The 26,106-nt window shown below is 48.2% G+C and overlaps 1 protein-coding gene across 15 annotated transcripts in view; it reads right to left on the bottom strand.

Moving 5' to 3' along the window:
* RALGPS1 (Ral GEF with PH domain and SH3 binding motif 1) overlaps nt 1-26,106 on the bottom strand; it is a 275,034-nt gene that overhangs the window by 48,533 nt on the left and 200,395 nt on the right. For all 15 annotated transcript variants that reach the window (XM_047701132.1, XM_047701131.1, XM_047701141.1 and 12 more), the window contains one exon: nt 1,999-2,136. In XM_047701132.1, coding sequence (XP_047557088.1) covers nt 1,999-2,136 — 138 coding nt within the window. The remainder of the gene's footprint in view (nt 1-1,998; nt 2,137-26,106) is intronic.

Genomic DNA, 26,106 nt, shown 5'->3' with positions numbered 1-26,106 from the left:
TGAGTCTGGCCCGTGGTCTGGAGCTGCTCCCTCCTAGGGGCTAGACACCTGGGCACCTGTTTTGTGCCAAGCTAGGTACCAGGTAGTTTCCAGAAGGCATCTGCTTTAACTGTCACATCTGCCTCATTTGGGGGAAATACTATGCCCGTTGCACAGAGAAAGAAACTATGGCAACTGTGGCAACTGGCAAAGATCAGATCATCGAGACGTGGCCGAGCCAGGTTTCGACCCCATCACCGGATGCCTCTGCCACGTCACAACCCCCCTTTCTCCCAGGTGCCCTCTGCAGTCCTTCATGGTCACCGCACTCCAAGGGGTTCGAACATCCTCCAGGGTCCTCTCTGCCATTCCTCCAGGGGTGGGACAGAACAGAACAGGTTGAGGGAAGAGGTGGAGGCAGTAAAGGAGGCTGTGAAGGAGGAGAAAGGGGGTGGGGAGGGCCCCCCACTCTTGGGGATGGGCGTCCAGCTGCTGTGAGGAGCCCCTGATGGCTCTGCCCCTTGGCTGCAAGGTTTGGAACAGGTCGTTCTGCTTCTCTAGAGCCTCAGTGCTCTTGTCCTGGGGCTGATGACACCTGCTTCACGAAGTTGATGATGTCTGAGAAGGTATAGGTCAATGAGGGGGACAGTCGTACTAGGAGTTCCTGAGCTCTAGTGAAATGTGGGAATGCGCCGAGGGCTCTGCACGCCTTATGTCCCCACTCTGCCGATGAGAAAACCTTGCACTTAGAGAGAAGGGAGTGACTCTTCAGGTGGCAGAGCTGAGATTTGGGCCCGAGTCCGTCTGACCCCAAAGCTGTGTGTGTAACCGGCCTGCAGGCCGGTGGGACAGCCGGTGCTGATGCACTTGTGAACGGAGAGAGCCTACTCGGGGGAGGACTGTACGGGGAGTCTGGACCCCTCGCTGCTCCTCCAGCCAGGACAGCTGATCTGGAAGTGCCTGTGGAGGGGTTTGGACAGGAGCTTTTGCTTCAGCAAGCCCGCCCCGCAGAACCCCACCCTGGCTTCCCTGTGGCCTTCCCAAATGGAGGCTCTTAGTTTTCTCCTGCCCTGTGTACTGTAGGTGGGGTTGGTTTCCTTCCTGTCCCCCTTGGCTGCTTCCAAACTTTTATCCCTCCACCCACTTATGAAAACCCTACCCCGCAGAGGCACAATCCTGCACCTCTACCACCCAATACCCCTCTTCACGGCTGACTCCTCCCGACTGGCGCCCTGGTCATTCTTGCCCCTTCCTGGGGGACCTGGACACCTGGCTCACAGGTGCATCCCACACCCGAGTCCACTGTCATCCTGGGTGTAATCGACATCCGCATGGACGGCCCAACTAGCGGAGCGTTCTGGCTTCTCTGTGCCTCTACTTCATCTCTGACAACTGGTCACACTTTGGATCCAGTCATGTGTAGCAGAGCCTGGCCAGAATGTACCAAGTCATCTCCCTTTTCCCGCTAGGCTCACAGCTGGATTATATTTCCTAGCCCTGCCCTGCTGCAGCAGAACTGATGAGCACCATGTACAAATCTGGTCCATAAACCCTACTCTTGTATGATTCTTCTCCTCCTGCATCTGCCAGTCAGATGTAGAGTCCACTAGAGGACCCAGAGGCCACGGGACGTGGTGGAACCACAACACAGAGGGACCCAGGTCTCTGAATCCTCTCGGAGGAGAGATGCCCAGAGGCTGCCCACAAAGCTCTTCATGGATGAATGACCTGGGAGCCAGAAAGATCTGGGCCCTACCACTACCCAGATGATCTCAGACAAGCAACTGAACTATTTTGAGCCTCAGTCTCTTTGTCTGTAACAGAGAGATGGGAACAACTAGTTTTCATAGTCTTTGAGGATTAAGCCTATGGGAAAAGGGTCTAGCGCATGTTAGATGCTCAAGATACTGGAGTTTTCTAGAGCTTTCTAGAGTTTTCTAGAGCTTTCTCACTGATCAGATGCTAAATCCAAATTTCAGTGATGTAAGATTTTACAATTCCAGCAAGCAGGGTACTAACCGTAGCTGCAGGAAACTTGTAAATCGGCGATTATTCGGAGAATATTGTTCATCTGATTGGATCTTTGTTCGTTTTCCATGATGCTGCCTGAAGCAGGATATGCAGAATCAATGTAGATTAAATCCAGAAGATAGATCCCTGAAATTAAGGAAGGTATTTAGTAATGGTGGGCATTCGTCCTGAATCAGAACAAGATAGCACAAAACAGCACTACTGTACTAGAAGGTGTAAAGTGTGACTTATGGAAAACCGAGATACTATTCTGACTTCACTCCCAATCCCGACTAATTTCTCACATAGACGGCTCCACTGCAACCAGGCATCTGTGTGACAACCAAAATGCATGCTGGCAAGACTTTACCATTTCTAGTTCACACACTCTCCAGCTACAAGGGTTTTTACCTGTAATCCAACTGGAAAATAACAGGACGTGAAAGGGACAGATACTTGTATTTTCCACCAACCGATGGCATTGGATAGATCTAAGGTGTCATATTCAGGACAATACCCCTTTGGACTGAATTCACTTTTCTACTTATTCACTTAACTATGTGTCTATTTTTCTATCTACACACACACACACACACACACACACTCACACACACCAAAATAACAAATTAACTAAGAGACAAAAAAAATTTTTTTTTTAAAGCAACAGTCCTTGGTACAAAGAGTTAAGGCTAGATAGAGAATTTTCTTGAGGGCGCTTAGAAAAGAAAGTAACGCGTGATAGGAAAACATGGTTACGACCTGCCAATGGTGAGCCTCAGCACAGCCTCCTGGCATCAGCCCAACTGGGACTCAGCGGGCGATGGGAGAGGAGGACTGCGTGTGCAGCATGATCCACACCCCTGGCTCTCCACAGGTGTGCGTGGATACCAGATGGGATGCTGTCCCAGCAGCCCTCCATGAGGACTGCCACTACATCTATGATACTGGTGAGCTGAGCAGGAGGAACAATAGAAAGCAGAACTCAAGGCAGAAAACACTGCACAAGGCAGAGAGGAGGACTGATACTAATGAAAAGCACAGCTGATTAAGAGGATCAAATTGCTACACGCAAAGCAACACTGCATCAAAATACACAAAGCAAAAAACTGCCAGAAATGAAGTGAGTTCAACGAAACCACAATCATAGAAGGAGCCTTTGGCATGTCTCTTCCAGAATGTGTGTGTGTGTGTGTGTGCACGCGCGCACACATGCGCGCGCACTTCTGCATGCTCACATGTATGCAGCTGTGTGCGTGCGTGTCTACCTACAAAAAAATACATGCATATACAGATATATGTACATACCTGTGCATATATGAATACTGAGTAATGAAACTAACAAGCTTGCTGTTATATAAATGAAAATATCTCTTTTCAAATATCCATCGAATACTTACAAAAACTGGTTATATATTAGACCATCAAGAAATGCTCAGTAAGTTCCAAAAAGTAAATGCTGTATTACCCACATTCTTTGACCTTACTATATTACACCTAGGATTTAGCAATAAATATAGAAAAAATTCTAACTGATTAGAAAACACACATACACAATCAGAGAAAGACAATTATCACATGATCTCCCTGATATGAGGAATTTGAGAGGCAAAGTGGGGGGTTTGGGAGGTAGGAAAGGAAAAAAATGAAACAAGATGGGATTGGGAGGGAGACAAACCATAAGAGACTCTTAATCTCACAAAACAAACTGAGGGTTGCTGGGGGCAGAGGGGGTAGGGATGGGGTGGTTGGGTTATGGACATTGGGGAGGGTATGTGCTATGGTGAGTGCTATGAAGTGTATAAGCCTGACGATTTACAAAGCCTGATGATTTGTACCCCTGGTGCAAATAATACATTATATGTTAATTTAAAAAATTAAAAAAAAAAAGAAAACACACATACACCCACAAGCATCTCTTAGGTCAAAGAAAAAGCAAAAAATGTAAAACAAAAAACTATTTGAAGATAACATCGGTGAGAACACTATGTATCCAAATCTATGAGATTTGACCAAAGTGGTACTCAGAGGAAAATTGATAGCCTTAAAAGTTTATTAAACTACTAAGAATTATGACAAATACTGTTAAGCAGGTATTTAACATAAAAGTTGTGGGATTTTTTGCATGGATGGACTATCACTGCACTGACTCATACATGCATTATCTTATTAATCCTTACAACATCTCATTTTATAAAGGAGGAAGAGGAAATGCAGAGGGGATGCATAACATGTTCCAGGCCACACAGCTGGTAAATGATGGAGGTGGGAGTCGAACTCAAGCCTGCCTCCCCAGAGCACAAACTTCCTGCCATCACCGGGGACCGCTGGTGCTGGATACCATGAGTCATTCGTCTGCTTTAAAAATAACTACACATTGTTACGGGAAACCATTAAATCACAGAAACATATGCTAGCACTTCTAATTGGAGCCATTTCTACTTCCTTTCTTTCTAGTGGCACCATGTTTCCAAAATTTTAATAATTAGAAATAATTTCCCTTGTGGAAGCTCCAAGTTTGGCGGGTTGGAGTCCACAGACGGACTCTCTCCTTGGATCCTGATTTTCCTCTCCCTTCTCAAAAATGTAATTCAGTTATCTCTCCAAGGATTCAGCAAAGGCGATCCTGAAAATCCCATTACTGCTTCAACCACAACAAAAAGGAGCCTCTGGGGCTGAGCATGAGGTGACCGGGACAGGGGACACGTGGCACCTCTGTTCTAGCTGCAAACCCCGTGCAGAATGGAACCGAGCCGACAGAGCGGCAGAATGAAGGCTCAGCCAGAAGCAGAGATGTGGGGAGCAGGATAAGGGAAGGGGGCTGGAGAACGGGGCTTCTGGAAGCTCCCCAAGCTGGGAACTTCCCTCTTTACCCATGTGACTCTGCCATCAACCCCTGAGTGTGGAGGAGAAAATGAAAGCTCAGAGAGATTAAGAAACCTATCTAGGCCTCACAGTGGGTGCGTGGGATTGGAGCCCAGGTCTGTCTGGCTCCAGCGCCTGCGTTCCGACCCACTCACTGGCCCTCAGAAACACATGGGGAGTTGGCTTTTCTCAAATAACACCCTCAGCCTGGAAGGCTTGCTCTGTGCTGCCCTGGGAGGACTGAAGCTGGCCCCTTTGCTTCTTCTCAGGTCCCTGGTTATGCAACGGGAGGCCAGGAGAGGCTCTCCTCTAAGGGGTGGCACACCATTTCCATCCCCTGGTGCTCACTTGCACCCCAGGGAGCACAGGGAGCTCACTATGCCAGCAGAACTAATTCCACTGTCAGAGTGTTCATTACCCCTCCACAAAACACGCTGACTCCAACACCTGTCTACTCCCCTGAGAGTACACTGTGACACACTGAGCACTGGGGGATGGGGGGGCCTCCCCAGAAAGGCCTGTTCCCAGCAACCTGGGCCTTGGTAATGCCTGGACAGATACTCCATCTAAACATCCTTTCAGCCCCACAACAAAAACCGCCCCAAAGGGAGCAAATCTTTTACAGTTAATACTGTGCAAATCCAGGGAAATCTTTTCAGCACTGTTATTAGCCCATAACTGGAAATATTTAAAAGCCTAAACTGTAATGAAATCATAAGCAGAGTCACCTCCCACTTGTCCCGTGCCAGCTCTGTTCTCAAGCCCCTCGTACAGCTAGCGCTCACCACAAGGGCAACACGATACTTCATTGTATCATTCATGTATTTAACGTCTGATTCCCTCATCAGACTTAAGACTCATCAGAGCAGGAAGTGGGGCGTGCTCCAGAGCTCAGTCCCCGACAGCTGGAAGAGAGCACGCAGGAGCTGTCTGGCAAACATTAGCTGAATGAAGGATGCATGGAAAAGGCAGATTTTATGTGAGCCCCACAACTTCTTGTAAGTACTTCCCAAGTGCATTACTACCCTCGTTTTGTAGCTGAAGACACAGACGCTGAGAGTCAAGTGATGATAATAGTAAAATAAAGAACTAATATTTCCATAAAGGTATATAGAATTTAGTATTTATTTTATTTTTTTAATCACTTTTTTATTTTATTTTTTTAATCACTTTTTTAATGTGAAGTGCAGCGGACACACAATGTTACATTAGTTTCAGGTGTACAACACAGCGACTCCCAGGTTTATACGTCATGCCCTGCTCACCACAAGTGTAGCTGCCATCTGTCACCACACAACGCTAGCACAGTATCATCGACTATATCCCTCATGCTGGGCCTTTTATTCCCGTGACTTATTCATTCCATAACCAGATGCTTGTATCTCCCACCCCCTCCCCCCCAAAATTTAATTTTTAGTAAAATTAATTTAGTATTTAAGTAAATAATAACAACAAAACCAAGCACTTACTATGTACCAGGTCCTAAACTAAGAGCTCTGCCCAGATTATGGGATCATAACAGTAATAACAGTAACACAGCTACCAGAGAGGTTTTACCTCTATTTTTACAGAAGAAGAAACTGAAGCCAAGAGAGTTGCTTCAACCTGTCTGAGGCCACGCAATGGGAGAAATGGCTGAGGCAGGATTTGAACATAGGTCTGTCCCGCTGTGTTGTCAGGCCTTCGTTTACCCCAGTCAGATCTTCTGGTGCCCGGCAGCCAGTGAGGCAAGAAGGGGGCACAGCTGGACCCGGAGGTACCCAGGCTATGGCTCTCCCTGTGGGATCAACACTCCCCACGAAGGCTCACCACCACACTGTGGCCGCCCCTCCCGGCCACATCTTCCATCTCCTCCCCTCTGCCTCTCTGGCACTCAGCGTGGCCTATCTGTCCCGGGTCCCTTCGTCACTGGGCCCACCCAGGCCTGAAGGCCCTGCCAGCTCTGCCACATGACAGGCAGCAGCGGCGTCAGTGGGAGAGTGTGGGGCTTGGAGCTGGGAGACTTGGAACTCTGGCCTTGCCACTCACCAGCTGGGTGGCCTCAGGCAAGTCCTTTTCACCTCCCAGGGCCCCAGTTTCTTGACCGGGACTGGGGGTATTGAAGGAGGTCCTGAGGAGTCTCCTGGCCCGGGGCCTGCACCACTGAGGTGCCCAAGAAGCGGAGCCTGAAACTGCCTCCACGGCCAGGCCCCACTCGGAAGAACGTCGGGCCGCCCATGGGAGGGATGCACCCGTCTGGATTTGCCATAACCGTGGATGGCGCCCAGATGCCGACCACGTGGCGGCCACCCACCTCAGCAGGCCAGTGCTGGGAGAATCTGTCTGGACGGGGACAGCACAGCTGGGACGCCTCAACTCCTATCCTACTTACACACAGTTCCTGCAGCAGACGAGGCTGTGTTAATGGCCTCGTTAAGATGAACAGTAATCGGACCAGCCACCGGCCCTGGCTGCCACAGGGCTGAGCCGCGCCAGAGTCCAGGGCTAGGCTGAGAGGTGCAGATGTGTGGCGGGAAACAGCTGTACTGATCTCAGCCATGCTCTGTGCAGGAAAGGCCGGCCTCGCCCGTACCACCGCACTCTCACGCGACCGGCACTGAAGGCACTCAGCTTCCCAGATGAGGAAATGAAAGCTCAGAAAGGAAAAGTGACTTGTCTAAGATCGTACAGCTTGCAAGCCCGCCATCAGGATTTAAATTCAGGCCCGTCTAACTCCAAAACCTGGGGGCAGAGAGCCATGCTCAGGGCTGGGGACTGGGAGTCCTTGGCCGGCACAGGGATGAGGGTCCCAGCTGCCCAAGCTGTGTCCTGCCCCCATTCCCAGAGGATGCTTCTGGCAGCTGCCATCTGCCCCCGTGGCTTGCCCACCTGCAGACTGACCTCCTCTGAGATGGACAGCTCCCCAGAACATATTTCTGCTCTGCCCCCTCCTTCTGCACCCCACACAGGGCTTGGTGACACCCTGTGGCTGTGACACAAGGGCCAACCAGACTGCCACGGAGGGGCAGACAGCCCCGGGGCCGGGTGCGGCCAGCCCTCAGCTGGCTCTCGGCTCTGGATGCCCTCAGGGGCATAGGGCCAAACCTTCTTCCTGGCGGTGAATGTGGGCCCCTCACCAGGGGTGTCCACAAGGCGCCCCGGCCCCCAGGAGGGAGCGCCAGGCTGACGAAGGAGGTGCTCTCCTGAACAGATACCTTCTCTTAAGCTGAGGGACACCCATGGTCCGTGGCGTGGAGCCCGCCCGAAGCTGGGCGCCCTCCACCTCCTGGAGCCAGAGCCGCGGCCGGCACCCGGGCTCCGCCACAGCCCAGAAACTCACTGCTCTCTTGTTCCTCCCATCGCCGCCCGCCTCACTTCCATCCCAAGGCTGGTTTTGGTTTTTCTCACACAGCTATCTATTTAATAAGGAAAATTCTGCTGTGTTGAGGGGAAAAAACCCTCCACAGCATAAAAAATATGCCACAGTTCCATCTGACACTTTCCTTTTTCTCTCTCCCTTGCCTTTAAAACTTGAGATGAAAGCTTTTTTTCCATGTTCTCCTGCTCTGCCTTGAAACGATCACTTTCGAACTTCAGAAATGAGGAGTGCTGGCACCCAGAACTATACTTGTGTGCTTTGATCACATAAACTGTCTTGATAAATTCCAAATGAAATTACAAAGCAGCAGCTCATTAGGGTTTTGTTGTTGTTGTTGTTGTTGTTGTTTTTTAAAGGGAGCACAAAGCACTTCCACGTTCTGCAGGAGGAGACGTCAGCAGCAGCTCAGGGTCCCCGTCAGAGGCGGAAGACTGTGACTTTCACTTAGCGCCCGCTGATTCGTATCAATCACACAAAGCACAGCCTTCGTAGCAAACCCTCCCTTAAAGAAGAGTCCTTATGTGAGATGTGCTAGAAGCTCACGGACGCTGAGAGCACTGTTTCCCAGGTCTGCAGAAAGGGGGCAGACCCAGGCAGTCACATGGCAGGTGGTCAGAGACCATGTTTCAGAGATGAGCACATGGCCTCATTTATTTCTTGGTGTTGAGGCTAATGAATCACAGGGGCACGTGGGCAAGGCTCTGCAGCCTGCACAGAATCCTGGGGTCCGGGGGAGCCAATTCTCCTCCTGGCTCCCTGAGGTAAAATGAGGACACAATCAAAGATCCTCCCATGCCACGGGGACTACATGGTAATCCACACAGATGCAGTGGGGTAACCTACTGGTTCCTCATGCTCTCTAGGGAGCTATGGGACCGGAAAGCAAATGCCAGTGTTCTGCTGAGCAGTTAAGAAGGGGTGTGAAGAGAAGGTATTAATCTGGTTATTATTATTATTATTTTGTACTGGACATGGTGCAAAGTAAATCACACGTACTATCTCATGGAATCTTTCAACAATTCTACTGGCAGTGGAGAAGAAACTGGCATCTGTGGCTGCCTAATATCTATCCCAATTCTTTTGGAAACAGCCCTGACTTCTCCTTTGGGGGAACTGCACCTCCCATACTCATAATCCATGTGGTTCTGGTAAATTTGGAGCAATTCCATTCCTTCCTCTGCCCCAGGAGGTAAAAACAAATTTTAAAAATGAATCATTTGGGTAAGAAAAAAAAAAAAACCTACAAATAATTCAGAGATGAAAGAAGAGATTGAAGCTAAAACCACAAACTGTCTACACACAGGCTACAAAGCTACAAAATTCTATTCAGAGAAAAATCCAGAGCTACAAATGCTCATATGAATAATGAAGAAAGTTAAAAAAAAAATGAACTTAGTGTTTATTACAGAGAACTAGGAAAAGAACAAAACAAAGCAAAAGGAAGTGGGAGAAGACAATTAAAAATACAAAAGCAGAAATAATGATTTAGAAAAGTAAGGCCTGTAGGATGATAAATAAAGCTCAAAGTTGGTTCTCTGAAAAAGTCGAAGTTGACAATTCTTTGGTATGTATGAAGGACAAAAAACAAAAGACAGAAAGAAAACACAGATGCATAATGTTAGGGATGAGAGAGAGAGAGAATATGATTCCAAATATGGAGGAGATGTTAAAATAGGAATATGTGTCACTTTTATGGCAACATATTTGAAAATCTAGATGAAATGGGTGCTTCCCAGGAAAATCTACCTTCCCAAAACTGTTTTGGGGAGAGGCAAACACTTTCAACAATCAATAAAGAAAATATATTAATAATATTGAAAAAGTACCCTAATTAAATATATTAAATATCCAACTACTTTGTGGAGCCCATCTATAAAACCTTAAAAGAACAACTGATGTTATTTAAACTGTTCCAGAGCATAGAGAAAATCAGAAATATTTGGAGTTCTTATGACTCTAGCATAACCATTATACCAGAGCCTGACAGAAATGGCATTAAAGAGACCAGGGGCACCTGGGTGGCACAGTTGGTTAAGCGTCTGAATCTTGGTTTCAGCTCAGGTTATGAGCTCAGGGTCATGAAATCAAGCCCCGAGTTGGGCCCCATGCTGGGTGTGGAGTCTGCTTGAGATTCTCTCTTCCTCTCTTTCTGGCCCTCCCCCCACATACTCTACCTAAATAAATAAACCTTGGGGCGCCTGGGTGGCTCAGTGGGTTAAGCTGCTGCCTTCGGCTCAGGTCATGATCCCAGGTACTGGGTTCGAGCCTCGCATCGGGCTTTCTGCTCGGCAGAGAGCCTGCTTCCTCCCCTCTCTCTGCCTGCCTCTCTGCTTACTTGTGATTTCTCTCTGTCAAATAAATAAATAAAATCTTTAAAAAAATAAATAAATAAATAAATAAACCTTTAAAAAGATTTTTAAAAAGAGAGAGACCAATCTCATTAATAAATAAAGATCCACAGATTCCAAACAAAGCACTACCAAATAAAATTCACCAGTATTTTACAATAATATTAGCAATTAGTAGTATATTAAAGAATAATACAAGAAATATGTTTATTATAAGAGTGCAATGATACTTAACAGAGGATCTGGAGAGATGCTAAAAAGCCATTGATAACTTTAATATACATCCCTGGTAAAGCACTGAGCTAGGAACAGACTTCTTTAATGTGTTAAAGAATGCATGTTAGAAAAATTAAAACAATGTTCTTACATGAAAATATTAAATATTAAATAATGTTCTTAATATGAAATGCTGTTAATAGGAATGAGTTGTCCTGCTATCATTTACCACTATTCTGGATATATGAGCTAATGAGATATGACAACACAAAGAAATGTGTTATCAGTATATTTTTAAAAGATTTTATTTATTCATTTGAGAGAGAAAGGGACAGAGAGAGCACATGTGAGTTGGGGGAGGAGGAGAGGGAGAGGGAAAAGCAGACACTGTGCCAAGCACGGAGCATGGAGCCTAACAGGACCCTCATACCACTACCCGAGCTGAAATCAAGAGTCGGATGCTCAACCAACTAAGATACCCAGGAGCACCAGAAATGTGTTATAAACATTAAAGACACCAATAATATTGCCATTATTTTCAGGTGATATAGTTATATTAGTTATATAATTAAACAATCTAAGATATTCAACTGAAAAACTGTTAGTACTAAATAATATAACTAAGTTCAAAGAAATTATACAGAAGTCAATAGCATTCTTATATACTAGAAATCATCAGCTCAGAGCACTTGGGTGGCTCAGTGGGTCAAGCATCTGCCTTCGGCTCAGGTCATGATCTCAGGGTTCTGTGATGGAGTCCCATGGGGTTAGGGCTCCCTGCTCACTAGAGTCTGCTTCTTCCTCTCCCTCTGCCCCTCCCCAACGTGTTCATTTGCATGTGCATGCTCGCTCCCTCTCTCTCAAATAAAGTCTTTAAAAAAAATCATCAACTAGAAAACGGAAAAAAGAGAGAGAGAGAGATCCTGTATAGTAAAAACAAAAGTATAAAACCCCTGGGAGTTAATGTAAACAGAAATGTGTAAGATTTATACAAAGAAAACTAATTTGATAGAAAAATTACATAACATGAATTAAAATAAATACGCACATTTCTCGGGCTTATTAATCCTTTGAAAAATCTACTTCACTGAAATAAAAGCACAATTCATACCAATATGAACTTTGTCTCTATCACACTCTGTATTGTACTTGTCACAATAAGAATGTAACACTTTGGTAACTAAGATAAAAACTAATGAAATAAAATCTCTTAAGGATACGAAAGAAGATGCAAATAATGAGGACATATATAATATTCTTAGATGGGAAGAATCAATATCATGAGAATGTCGATTATTGCCTAATTAATATATTAACTTCATGTGATCCCAGAATTAATTCCGAAGTTTACCTAGAGGAGTAAATACATGAAAACAGAACATTTTTTAAAAGAAGAATGAGAAAAGAAGCTTGTTATAAAACGTGCTATGAACCTACAGTCACCGTGCGGTGTAGCACCGTTCCAGAATCAGACAAACCGAAGGTGGGGAGTAGGGAGACCAGCAATGGATGCACACAGACACAGAAAGCTAGTGAAGGATAAAGGTACAGTTTAAATCAATAGCGCCCGTCAATAGATGGTATTGGGACAAATGATTATCTATTTAAGAAAATAGAAAGCTGGACGTTCCTTCCTTAACACAGAATAAATTCCAGATGATTTAGGGATCAAGATATAAGTAGGAAGAAGAGTAGAATAAAATACAGGAGAATCTTCTTATAACCTTGGGGTATACGAGGGCTCAAGTGTGACCCAAAACTCGAGCCATGACAGGAAAGGCTGCTCTTCTGGACTCCATCTGAACAGAAACACTGATGCATGATCAGAGAAAGTGCCATGCTAGAAGGTGAAAGACAAATGTGCGATGGGAAAGATACTTGCATTTGTAAGACAATCACTAGTTCTGATCCACAAAGACCTCCTACAATAAAGGCAAATAATATTACAGAAGATGGTCAATAAAGGTGCCAAAGATGCTGAGGTTCGGTACTGATCAAGGAAGCAACAAATTAAAACGAGACTTTCTTTTTCTGGCTATTTATACCAGCAAGGGTCAAAAAGGTTGATGATACTTTGTGCTGACAAGAATGCATGGAAATAGTCACTTGTACAAGGCTGACTGTGGTATAAAGTGATAGAAACTTCTAGAGGAATTTGGTAGCACCTATCAAAAATTTCAAAGATGTGGGGCACCTGGGTGGCTCAGTGGGTTGGGGCCTCTGCCTTCGGCTCAGGTCATGATCCCAGGGTCCTGGAATCGAGCCCCGCATCGGGTTCTCCGCTCTGCGGAAAGCCTGCTTCCTCTTCTCTCTCTGCCTGCTTCTCTGCCTACTTGTGATCTTCGTCTGTCAAATAAATAAATAAAGTCTTTAAAAAAAGAAAAATTTCAAAGATGTGTTTTCCAGGATCCAGCAGCTCCACTTTAGTCATGTATCCTATAGCAATATTCCTCCAAATTACCAAAATAAGCAGGGATAGTCATTACACCATTGTTTGTCATTTATAATTGTGAAAAATTGCATGGTTTCCAGATTTTTTTTAATCCAAGCAGTGGAATACACTGCAGCTAATTAAAAGAATAAAATATATTTATAAGAGCCGACAGGGAAAGATATCCATAATGTGTTTTTAAGTGAAAAAAATCAGGTATGGGGCACTTGGGTGGCTCAGTGGGTTAAGCCGCCGCCTTCAGCTCAGGTCATGATCTCAGGGGTCCTGGGATCGAGTCCCGCATCGGGCTCTCTGCTCGGCAGGGGGCCTGCTTCCCCCTCTCTCTCTGCCTGCCTCTCCACCTGCTTGTGATCTCTCTCTCTGTCAAATAAATAAATAAATAAAATCTTAAAAAAAATCAGGTATGATTTTGTAGACTGTACCAATTCACACATGCAGGTACAAGCAAACAGGGGTAGGGACAGGGAGAGAGAATTATTGCCCCAGCTATTAATAGTAGCCATCTTTAGGGATGGAACTTTAGGGTTATTTCCTGCTTTGTATTTTATATTTTTAAGACTTTAGCTATAAATATATTATATTTATATAATATAAATATATTTTGTATTTTTTAGGTCTTTAGCTATAAATATGTACTACTTTTGGAAATATGAAAGAGCAAGGTCTATCTTCTTTCTGTTCTTCCTTTCAATCATCAGAAAAGCAAACACTCTGGGGGCAGGGAGGAGGGAGGTAATATTTTACACAATGATTTTCTGAGCATTTTTAGCTACTGGGGAAGACTTGGTCTTTAGGTTTTGATGTAAAGGCCACTGACCTTTACAGGCTGCCTCTCACCTTGTCTCTGGGCCACTGTTAACCCTCCATTATCTCCCGACTCCTCTCTCTGCTTTTGGCCTCCACCTCCAATCTATCCTGCACCTGATCATCTTTCTAAAACCTAATCAGATCATGCCCTTCCCCAACTTGAAAATTACCCAAAGACTTTCCATCCCCAGGGGGAAGTCAAGTGTTTGTGGCCTTGTGGGTTCTGCCCAGCCCTGCACCTCTGGTCTCTTCTCCCATCCCCTCCTCATGTGATGCTCCAGCTGTGTGGGCCTCTGTGGTTCCCCAGACAAGCTCTCTGCTCAAGCCTCTGAGCTTGGCAGAGTCAAGCTGTCCCCTTGCCCACTCGGCCTTCTCCTCCGGCGGTTAGGGGACTCTTCCTGGAGTGTGCTGCCCTTCCTCCCGTTACAGCATGTATCACACACTCCTTGTCTTATCCAGCTCTGCAAGCTCAAGGGGCCAGCACTGAGCCCAGCACAGAGTAGGGGCTCAGAAGATGTCTGGGGGACAACTGGACCGGATATTGGGTCTTTATGTAAAACTACTTGACTCTCTGGTCTGGCACTGAAATTCCACTGCTCAGTAGAGGTGGCCGCGGCCACCGGGCACCCCACTCCACAGCCACCCCAAGAGGGTCGGCCCTGTGTTCCAGTATCTCCAGGCTAAATACCCACGTTTCTCTGAGTGTTACAGTGGGCTTCCAGGGCAGCTGATGTCACCAAAAGGAAACGCAAGATGATTCCCCCAGTGAAAGCCTCCGAAACCTGCCTCATATTGGGTAGAATCGAGGCTGCCCACGTGCCAAGGAAAACACTCCCGAGCTTGTCTTTCCAGCCCTGGCTCAGAGATTCGCTACTGTGCACAGAAAGGCTTCCTGGACATCCAAGGCCACCAGGATCCCAGCCAGAGAGTGAGCTCACAGATGATGACTGCCTCATCCACCGAAGTATTTTCCATTTCCTCTAACGTGCTCAGAGATCTGTGACCACACTTCACCTAGTCTTTAAGTGTAACAAAAAATAACTGAGGCAAAGGTAAAACTGTCAGATTTAGTCTTTACTCAATGGAAACTGTGTAACAAAACACAACATTCTAAACCTCAGTTACCAACCTCTGCATTCTCTGGAAAACAAGCAACAGATTTGCAGAGGGTCAGCTAGATCCAAACTGGTTTTCACTTTCGTAAAGCAAATTCTTTTCTGATTTTGCTGAAATCAGATACTGAGAGACTCCTTGGCCTCTTTGGAAGAAGGAAGACATCTGACTACTAATTTATCTGTGGTTTTCAAGCCCAGCTGTTTTGATTGCTCTCTTTCTTGACAGAGATGAGAGGCTGTGGGTCTGCATAGGACTGTCCTAGAAAACCCATTTTCAGGGAGCAGGGGCTTCTGCTCCACGGTGGGGGCCATCTCTCTGGGTTTTGCCCTTTTCCATGTCACACTGTGTACCTGAGGCTCCCAGCCCAGTCATATTCCTCCAGCCTGGGGACAGCCTGGATTTCTCCCACCCTATGCAGGATCTGAGTCTGCAGTCTGGGCTACTCCCACCAAACCCAAGCTGGGGATGCCACCAGGGCACGAGACGGGCCCCACCAGCAGAGGGCACTGGTAGTACTCATGCCCCGGACTGGTCTGAAATGGTGTGCTCCTGGTGGGATGGGAGGGTAGAGGCTGAGGTCCTGCGGCAGACTGGAAGGCCCACCCACACTCACTCTACTTGTGCTGCCTTCTCCTGCCCACCAGATGCCTTTCTCTCAGGAAATGATTCAAGAAACCTGATCCCCTTGACTCTGGGCTCCCGGTCACCTCCTTGAGACTCTGACTGCTACTCTGGTTGCTTCTACCCACCTCACTCAGTCCCGGCCCCTCCTCTTCTCCACAGCTCACTGCCATTCCTACAGGCTTTGGGCCAATGTCGCATTAGAACACTCTTGGCTAAGCCATCAGAGGATCCTTTGCAGGGAAGAGAGAGACCAAGCAGCAGGGAGGCTGAAGAAGGAGGGGGCAGAAGGGAAGGTGGTGGGTGGCTCTGGGGACAGGAGGCTCCACGGGCACAGGGTGCTATATGCTTAGGGATAAGCCCACGCAGTGAGGTCCACCTCCTTGTGTTCCAAATATTCGCTCAGTGCCTCCCCCATTCTAGACACAGGTGAATAGGGGAGAGCCACACAGATGTGGTCCCCAACCCCATGAAGTATACAGACCAGTAGAGGCATTCAACAGAGGCATTCATTACACACTTAATTAAGGGTGGGGAATAGCTAAAAAAATAATACTCTAGGATAGGCTTACTTTGGGGAATTAGCCTCAGTTGTCAATGAGAGGCCTGGGAGGAACCAGTGGCATAAGAGACAGAAATGGGTTGATTATGTCTTTAATACTCAAGGAGTTCATTCTGCTTTCCCTGGCCTTAGCCGTCCTCCTCAACTCCAGAGATATTAAGTAAACTGTCTGGGGTCACTCAGCACATACGTGGCAGGAGTGGGATCCGGGCCCAGGTCAGTGGGCTCTAGCACCCACACCCTTACCTACACATCACTGTAGCTCAGTGCATACACTAGACAAATGAATTAAAAACTCAAAACATCGGGGCACCTGGGTGGCTCAGTGGGTTAAGCCGCTGCCTTCCGCTCAGGTCATGATCTCAGGGTCTGGGATCGAGCCCCGCATCGGGCTCTCTGCTCAGGAGCCTGCTTCCCCCTCTTCCATTCCCCCTGCTGTACTCCCGCTCTCTCTGTGTCTCTTGCTGTCAAATAAAATCTTAAAAAAAAAAACTCAAAACATCTGGGGTGCTTGGGTGACACGGGTAAGTGTCTGACTCTTGGTTTCAGTTCAGGTCATGATCTCAGGGTCGTGAGATCGAGCCCCACATCAGGTTCCAGTCTCAGCTTGAGACTCTCCCCCCTACCTCTGCCCCGCCCCCCAGCCCACGAGTGCATGCTCTCCCTCTCAAATAAATAGAATCTTAAAAAGAAACAACTCAGACTTCAGCGTTCAAATCATGACACTGCCGCTAATTTGTCCAGCAAGATCCTGGGTGGGTTCTTCGACTTCCTTCTTCATCTGGGAAATGGAGACGGTATCTGTAACCTCCTCACGGGGCTGCGGTAAAGTCTACAGGAGTTCACGCACTTGAAAGGGGCCAGCACAGTAGCTCAAGTTACGTGTAAAAAAAAACCAACAAATTTAAGGGTGATGAGGGACCATACCTGTTTCTGGAAACCTTCCAGATGAGACTAGACAGCTCCTCACAGAGCCTCCCCTGACTTAACACTAAAAGTTTTGGGGGGAAAAAAAAAGATGGGGGCACTTGTCTGGCTCAGTCAGTGGAGTGTGTGACTCTTGAACTTGGGGTCGTGAGTTCAAGCCCCAGGTTGGGTGTAGAGATTACTTAAAATGAAAGCTTAAAAAAAGAAAAAGAGAAAAGGGGCCCCTGGGTGGCTCAGTCGGTTAAGCATCTGCCTTTGGCTCAGGTCATGATCTCGGGTGCCTGGGACTGAGCCCTGCATCGGGCTCCCTGCTCAGTGAGGAGTTTGCTTCTCCCTCACCCTCTGCCCTTCCCCCTGCTCATGCTCTCTCTCAAATAAATAAAAAATAAAATAAAACAAAATAAAGAAAGAAAAAAAAAGATGAAAACCACCCACCAAGCCTGGCAGACAGCCTTATTACTAGGACCCAGGAAGAAACTAAACATACTATAGGCGGATGAGGAGGACAGAAACTGAGCAAGTGTAGACCTTGTCAATTTATTCCTCTTAGGACCTACCCCCAGACTCACAGACCCATGGATCTAAAAACTAGAAAAGTCAGGTCGATGACCAGTATGCTGCCCAGCAGAAGCTGATTTGGGGGCTCCTCAATACGCCAGCTGGCTCTCTGCCCTTCCTCTACTCACCTCCACTTACAGATTGTGAGCCCCAGAAAAGAGCTGGAGTGTATCCAGAGGGAACCCCAAATGCCTGTTGATAAACACTGAAGATGAATAGATGTCACTTTATTCCAGGATGTGGTCAGAGGAAAGAAAATCCAACAAGAGAACACCTGGAAAAATACTGCCAAACCATGGAGTCTGGAATGCACGAAGAATGGGCTGAACCATGAGAACATAGGTCCTCAAATGGTCTACTCCAGGATCCAGAAGAAGGTTCAAGACACTTCTTCTTTTCAATATAGTATAAGAAAACAAGGCTTTGGTGACAGGAGAGAACTGTCAGGTGAAACTACCTGTGATGAGCTAGACAGAGACGCCCGACATAAGAAAAGTAGAAACGGAAACTAAGAAACACAACAGAAGAATTAAAAAAAAAAAAATTTAACACCAGAGGCAGCAAGGAATGAAATGGACACTTGGGAAGCTTGCATCACTGATGTGGAGGGCCAATTTGGCAAGGTCAAATGCCAAGGGAAAGGATACGGGAAGAAAGGATATAAGGGCACGTGGGGGCCTGAGGACGGACAGCTGACCCAGGGCAGGGGTCTTCCCAAGGAGTGTGTGCCAGGGCCTGGGAAGGAGACCCAACCCTAGACATATCCAGGATGAAAGTTTGAATTAGAAAAGAAAAGAAGAAGAAGAAGAAGAAGAAGAAGAAAAAAAAGCCTTGCAAAGATCCAGGGAAAAAGCAAAAGCAGCAATCCAGAAAAGCCCGACCCTCCCCGTGAGTTGTAGGGACCCCTTTCGCTCTGCTCTCATGCAACCTGACGATCCCCCAAATGACTCCGATGACGGCAGCTTCCCTGCCCAGCTGCTTCCCTGTGGGAGGGAGAGCTTCTCAAAGGCAGAAGGACTGTTTATTCGTGAAATGTTAGTGGACATCTGGTGATCTGTCAATTGCTTTGATTTTTTTTTTAAGAAGAAAACTATTTTCCCCTAGTAATTATAGTACTTAAGTGTAAAGACCCAAAGAGACGACATATGATTTTGGATGCCATAAAAGTTGGTCAATGCACATTTTTTCCACAAATTTATGAGCACATTTCACCATGGCAGACTGAGGGCAGCAGCAGACGTCAACTTCTGGGCGCGCTGCAAGCAGAATCCACGTGCTCTAGCCACGCTCCCTAGCCAGCAGCGTGCAAAGCCCAGAACCGTCCCCTGCAGTTGCGCCCCCCCTCCGCCCCCGTGGACGGGTCAGTTCGGGATGCTGCAGGTGAGCTCTGAGGAGGAGTCCTCTCTGGGGGCCCAGTGGAGAAGCCCCAGGTCATCAGCCACACAGACAGGGGCTGCCCTGAGGGGAGCTGACGATGGTATGGGTGGGCTGGGAAGGTGAGGTATCTCCAGGGACACAGTAAAAAGGTCTATTTGGAGGCTGAAAAACTTTGTCTCTGCTACAGAGGAAGAGTGTCCCCTCAGGGCAAAGGTGAAGGAAAATAACTTGGCAAATGTCGGATTTCCTGGGCTGCAGTGGGCACCGCTCTGGGCGAAGGCCTGCTCTTCCCCTCCACCGGAGTACAGGTCCTTTGTACAGTTCAACAACCTCTATGGATAAGTTTATTCCTAGGTATTTTATCAACCTGACAGTGACCTGGCCTGGATCTTGCTCTAGGCAAGACTAGTAACCAGTCTGGTGACACAGAGCCCATACACGGGGACCCCAGGTGAGGTGGGGCTCAGAGAGGCTCCTGGGACAAGACAGCTGCCTCAGGGCCGGGCGGGGTGGGGGGGGAGGGAGCGGGAGCCTCAGGCAGGCCAGCGCTGGCACAACGACAACAGTCACTGAGTTCCTACTGTGCGCCAGGCTCTGGGCTGAGAGCCACATCTGCACAGTCTCTTGGGGTCCTCATTTTACAGAAGAGGAAGTGAGGCTCAGAGAGGCTAAGCTGTGCGTCCGAAGTCAGACAGCAAGTGTGTGGCAGAGCTGAGATTGCACCTCAGGTCACCTGAGGTCTGGGCTCTGGCCTGCAACGTGGCCTGGCCTTGCCCCTCCTTACCCTGGCCCCACAGGACGTCGCAGGAATGCACGAGGCCTGCAGAGCAGGGGGCAGGGGGTGCCACCACTTCATGCTGAGTCCGAGCCAGGCCTTGTGCTCTGGGCCTTAGACCCTCTCCTCAGCTCACCTACCCACTAGGCCCCAAGGAAAGCTTCGCTTCCCCCGTCATCCAGATGGGGAGACTGAGACTCAGAATGGTAGGGTGACTTTCCAGAGGTCTCTGGCCAGTAGCTGGAGAAGCCAAGATTTGAATCCAGGTCTGGCTGGCCCCAATCCATGCTCTGTTCAAAATGAGGACCATGGGGACGGCATTTCAGTCGCTCCATTTTGTTTCACGCCAGGAGCTGAGTCCTGTTGTCCTTGCCTGGAAGTCTGAGTCATAGACCCTGACCTCGGAGGGGACAGCTGTCCTTCTGCAGAGTGGAAACATGTCTGGGCCAGAACAGGACGTAGTTCCAAGTGGATTACCAAGAGCTCAGAGAGAAGATCTGATTTATGACCCACCACACCTCACTCCGACTGGCTCTTGGGTGCCAGCTCAGCCATGGCACTGGGCTGAGGCCCCCAAAACCAACTTCTTGAGTAAGAGGTGCCCACTCTGGTGTTGGTACCGCCCCTGCCAGGGGCCTCAGGACACAGCCCCTGAGATTTCTCAGCTTTGGCACTTGAAGACGACAATAAGACACCAGCGTGAACCGGCAGTCGGGCTGGGCCTGGGAAGGAAGGAGCAGCTGCTGTGGGGATTAAGCAGCTCTCTGGAGGCCAGCCTGGGAAGCGGGTCCCATTGGTGCCGCGTGGTGCGGGGGGAGAGCTCTGGAGCCAGCCAGTCTCCGGGGAGGGCCAACTCTGCCACCAACCTGCTCCCAGTGGCCTCAGAACGTTCCTCTGCCATCTGATTCTCAGTCTTAGCCTCTGCAGCAGGGGTGAGTAGAGGTGTGCCTCCCTCATGCAGAGGGGAGATGGAAGGAGTGGAGGTGCGCACAGCCCTCCGCATCAGGTCACTCAGGAAAGGTCAGGGTGATGGTAATGACATTAGTAGAGAAAACTGGGTCTTGGCAGGCCCAGTCCTGTGAGAAATGACGATCCAGATGGCACCTTCCACTCCACCCCACGGTCCCCTCCCTCTTCCAGCCCCCCACATCCTCTTCCACCCACAGCAAGGGTTGAACATGCATAGGAACGCCTCTAGAGCAACTCATGTCCTGCTCTCCGGCCTCCGCCACAGCCGGAGCTAAGGGTAAGGGGATTCCAGTGGCCACCAGAAGGCTCTCGACTCTTCAGAGCAGCACACAGCGCTGGGGGACTTGGCGTGAACACCCACTCCACCAGGTGACCCTGGAGAAGCAGCCTCACCTCCTGGGGCCTCATCTCCGTGTCTGTTCCCACCTCCCACGTCCATCCTGAGCACTAAACGAGGTGTTACAAGGAAGCCAGCGCCACACCTCGAGGACAACAGGTTTGTTCATTCGGTGCCTTGTTCACTCGCTCAGGCCCGCGTGTGCTTGTTCATTCAGCGAAGAGCGGCTGAGCCTGGCCTCGGCCAAGGTCTGTGCTGGGCTCTGAAAGCAGAGCCGTGAGAAAAACCAGATGCACCCCCCGCCTGCCCTCATGGGCCTGACGCTCAGGCCGGGGCCCCCTCTCTTCCACGCCCCGCCCACCCCCTTACTACTTGGGTGGGCCTGGACAGCCCCAGGTTGGCGGGTCACAGCTGGGGAGTCCCAGCTGCTGCTTATCTCTGGGGCAACCATAACTTCTCATACACCCAGCCTGTGAGTACTGTACCGCGTCTCACAAAATATGCTTTATCTCTACGACACCGGTGCTCAAAAAGATACAATATTTTATACCACGTTCCCTGTCCCCCACTGCATGAAGGGACTCGGGGTTTTATAGCTACTGATGAGGAATTAAGAGCAGTGGCAGGTTGTGAGCTTTGCTGTCAGCAATTCTATGGGCTGACATTTATCTGGGCCTCAGTTTCCATTTTTGTGAGATGAGCTTAATTCCCACCTTGTGAGGCTGTTCTGAGAATCAGAGCTATTGCGCGCAAGGCTTTAACATGTTATCTGGAACGATAACAACGATCACTGCCACACTAACAACAGCAGCTAACATCCACTGGCATCTACCATGTGCCAAGCGTTGTGCTAAGGGCTTTTCAGGCACTAATCTACTCTCCCAGCCAGCAAGCATTTACCGAGATACCAGGTGCCAGGGATACTGCAAGGAACAGGACCAATGCAGCCTCTGCTTCGGCGCAGCTTACTGCCTAGGGGAGGGTCAGGCCGTGAGTGAGTGACCGCACAAACAATTAGAGAATGGGAATTGTAATGATAACAACACTCCGGCTGAGTAAATGCCATTACATACGTGTTCTAAAGGAGGAAACGAAGGGTCAGAGAGGTTAGGCAAGTTGCCTGAGGTTGCAAACAGGGTAAGAGGCAGAACCAGACCCCAGATTTCATTAAATGGGGCTCATTTTGCCTATAATAGCACTGACAGTTCCAAATCATGCACAGAGAGCCCCAAGTGCTCAGGGCTCCTCCTCTAGTCCAAGAGCAGCCGCTCCAAGCAAAGGCGGGGCCAGAAATAGACCTGACAGCAAAGCAGGTTATGACCCTCCATGAACCACCAAGACCCGCAGCCCAGCCAGCCTGGCCCTGCCACTGACCAGTTCCATGGTAAAATGGTCAGAGTGACAGTACTCCCTGCAAGGCTGCCTTGAGATCCAGCAGGCACAGTGGCTGTCCTTATGTAGATACTGAAGGTCACGCTGGTCTGACCTCCAGCAAAGCAGATTTCAGGAATGAGACGGGACCTCCCTGGAGCAAGCTTGCTTGTTCTCTCTCTCTCTCTCTCCCTTCCCTCCTTTTAAAATTGAGATATAATTGATATATCCATAGCTCTATTTCTTAGCTTGCTTTACTTATAATAATGTTATTTTAACTTCACTCATTTACATATCACCTTCATGATTTTAGCCAATGTAGCACCTGTATCTTTTTTTAATATAACATAAAGTTTACCATTAGTGACCTTTGGAACATTCACAATTGTGTGCAACCATCACTGCTATCTTCTCACCAACCCAAAAGGCATCCTGCATCCATCTGCCCCGTCTCCCCCTCCCTCCAGCCTAGGCAGCCACTAATCTGGTTTCTGTCTCTATGGATTTACAGACTTGGGACATTTTTTTCATATAGCCTGTGGCCTTCTGTGGCTGGTAAGCACAGTGTTTCCAAGGGTCATCCGTGCTGTAGCACGTGTCAGTACGCCAAATCCTTTTTATGCATGTACCACTTTTCACTTTATCTGTTCGTCAGCCGGTAGACCTTCGGTCGTTTCCATCCTTTGGCTACGATGACGGTGCTGCTGTGAACATTCACGGACAAGCTCTTGCTTGTCCACCATTTTCAATTCTTTGGGCATATCCCAGAAGACCTCCTGGCTCACTATATTATTTTTTACTTAATTTTTTAAATGAAATAATGGATTTAATGTGCTAATAACATTAGGATAAATACTTAGCTATTACAGTAAGAGAGGTTCTCTGCGTGCTATGGAAAATCAGGAGGACCACGAGTAGTGCACGTCCACACTCTAGGAAACTCAGGGTTCGTGTACTCCGGCGTTGGCTGTCTGTGAGGCCGCCAGCACTGGGCCGCTGTGGGGCGGGGTCCTCGGAGCGGAGACCGGGTTGGATGCTAGGGTTGCTGCTGGGTTGAAAGCAGTGTTGGAGGGGCCCGTTAAGGCTCAGAGGCAGAGAAGCAGTGTCCGTCATCGGGGTAAGCTCTCAGCCCACGTCATCATGGGAACGTGGGCACGGGAGAGAGAGCCGGCATGGAGAGAATGAGGTTGAGGGACCGGGGCTTTGGCCGCCAACGATAACGACTTAAGAATAGAGGCCCCTAGAGGGGTCTGGGTCTAGTCCCAGGCTGTCCTGCCCTTCTTCGCCCTTGAGGCCGACTCTCCGGGTTCCAGGAGGGAGGGCAAAGCAAGAACAAAGGGGCTGGCCTTCAGGCTTCCCTCAGACATTCTCCAACTGCCCCTACTTGGAGACCTCTCTGCCTTGGTAATTATGGGACGCCTGGAAAGAAGGGGTTGTTTTTGATGGAGACTCTTTCATCTCTGACTTAAATTATACATCAGGCACTAACGTTGTAACTCTGATGTCTTCTAGAATTCAAATGAGACATAAACATACTCCCAGAAGCACAGAGTCTGCATTCATTACTGGGACCACCTTGACCAAATAAGAGGTGTCACCACATCTATTTATAGTTTAAACATCTTTCCACTGTCTTTCCCTGAAAAGCTACTGAGGCAGCTCCCACACAAACAAGGAAGAACCCAACCCCAACAATCATTCATTCATTCAGGTTCATGTCTGGGGATGGACAGCAGTCAGGTCATAGTCGGCACAGGGACACAGACAGAAAGTACACGGGCTTGGAGCACAGAAATGGAGTGGACAGACAGAGACACATAAATTCATTTAAAAAGCTGCCATTAGAATGAATTACATCAATAAGTTTAAAATGAGACCAGTGCCGAAAGCCAGCAAGGCTGCTCGGAGACGGGAGGGCTCACACACGGCTGGCGGCAGGGAGAGTTGGTACAAGGTTTTTGGAAAGCATTAGAGATTTCAAAGCCAGAAAAATACTGGTGTCCTTTGACTCAGTAATCCCACTCTTAGGAACTTATTCTGAGAAAATAATTGTAAAAGGAGAGAAAAACTTTGTACACACAAAGGTATTCATGGGAAATCTAGTGGCTAAACACAAAGAAAACAACAAAAACTGGAAACATTCTAATGTCAAACAATAGAGACATAGCTAAGAAAGTGAAAATGACAAAAATATGGAGATGTTAAGTGCTGGAGTGGGGGGATTTTCAGTGCTTTAAAAAAACCTTACAGCACTGTTACACAGTTGTGCGTTGTGCAAAAGAAGGTATTAGTCCTTAGGTGAGATGAAACTTTCTTCTAATTATTGATATTTACCGTCAGATTTAAGTCTGAGTCTCACCAAAGTAGCAACAAATATAATTCAATCACATACATAAATATAAAGATTCAGCAAGGTCCCAAAGAGGAATGGTTTCCTCTCCAAATACCAGGAAACCTCATGATCCTCCTCTTTTCCCGTTATTTAATCCGTTAATCATCGTGTGCAGCGCATGAAATGTCAGCAGCCCTGCCCTTGGAGAGGGTCTCTCGTGCCCGCTGACCTTACCTGACCCACAAGGATGGTTCCCTGGTGCTCCCGGTACTGCCCAGCTCCTGCTTCCTTCCAGGCCTACCCCTCCCACGGCCTCCGGGATTCCCCCCACCAACCGACTCCCACCCCTCTACCGCCCCCGCACAGTCAGGTACAACCACTCAGCCTGGCATTCCAGGCCCTCTGTGGCGTGGCACGTCTCATATGCCATTCCAGTGTGGGGGGACACTGGTTGGTGAACGTGCCACTGATAAGACACTCCATTTCTCCTCTTGGAGTCTGAGACCAGTGTTCCCCATAACCTGCACATGAGCTGGGTGTGAGGACAGAGGACTCACTGGCCCCCAGGAACTTCAGATGCAGCCCCTGCTCCCCGCGAGATGACCAGGCAGGCCTCCAACACTCTGGGTGCTGCCCTGGGCATCTGTGGACACCAGCCTTTGCTAGCCTGAAACCTGGTCTGCTCCCCAAACTGACTTTCCGGCACCTGGGCAGAAGGCAGTTTGAGGAAAGGCATGAGGCCTGTGTTCTCCCAGAATGTTCCAAGCAGAGCAGCTAGCACATACAGTGTTGCTCCCATTTTCATCATCAGACCTATGGGAGGCTGGATTTTCACAAGCAAGTGTGGAAGACACTAAGTGTTGGAATGGGCTGTTGAACCCATACTCCAAAATGACAGATTCATACCAAAGATGCATTTACATATAAGGTAAAAACACACAATAAAATTTTATGTTGTCATTTTCTATATTCAAAACACTTAAAATACAGAATACATTATTTTAAAACAACAACAACAACAACAAAAACCTGTTAGGAAAAGGCTGGCAATTGTCCTTGTGTAGGAAAAAATATCCTTTATTCCGAGATTATACCCTGCTTACATTTTTGGTGTTAAAATGTCCCTTAC

The sequence above is a fragment of the Lutra lutra genome, chromosome 13 (genome assembly GCF_902655055.1).
Source record: "Lutra lutra chromosome 13, mLutLut1.2, whole genome shotgun sequence".
NCBI classification, from domain to species: domain Eukaryota; kingdom Metazoa; phylum Chordata; class Mammalia; order Carnivora; family Mustelidae; genus Lutra; species Lutra lutra.
This window is presented reverse-complemented; position numbering and strand designations above follow the sequence as displayed.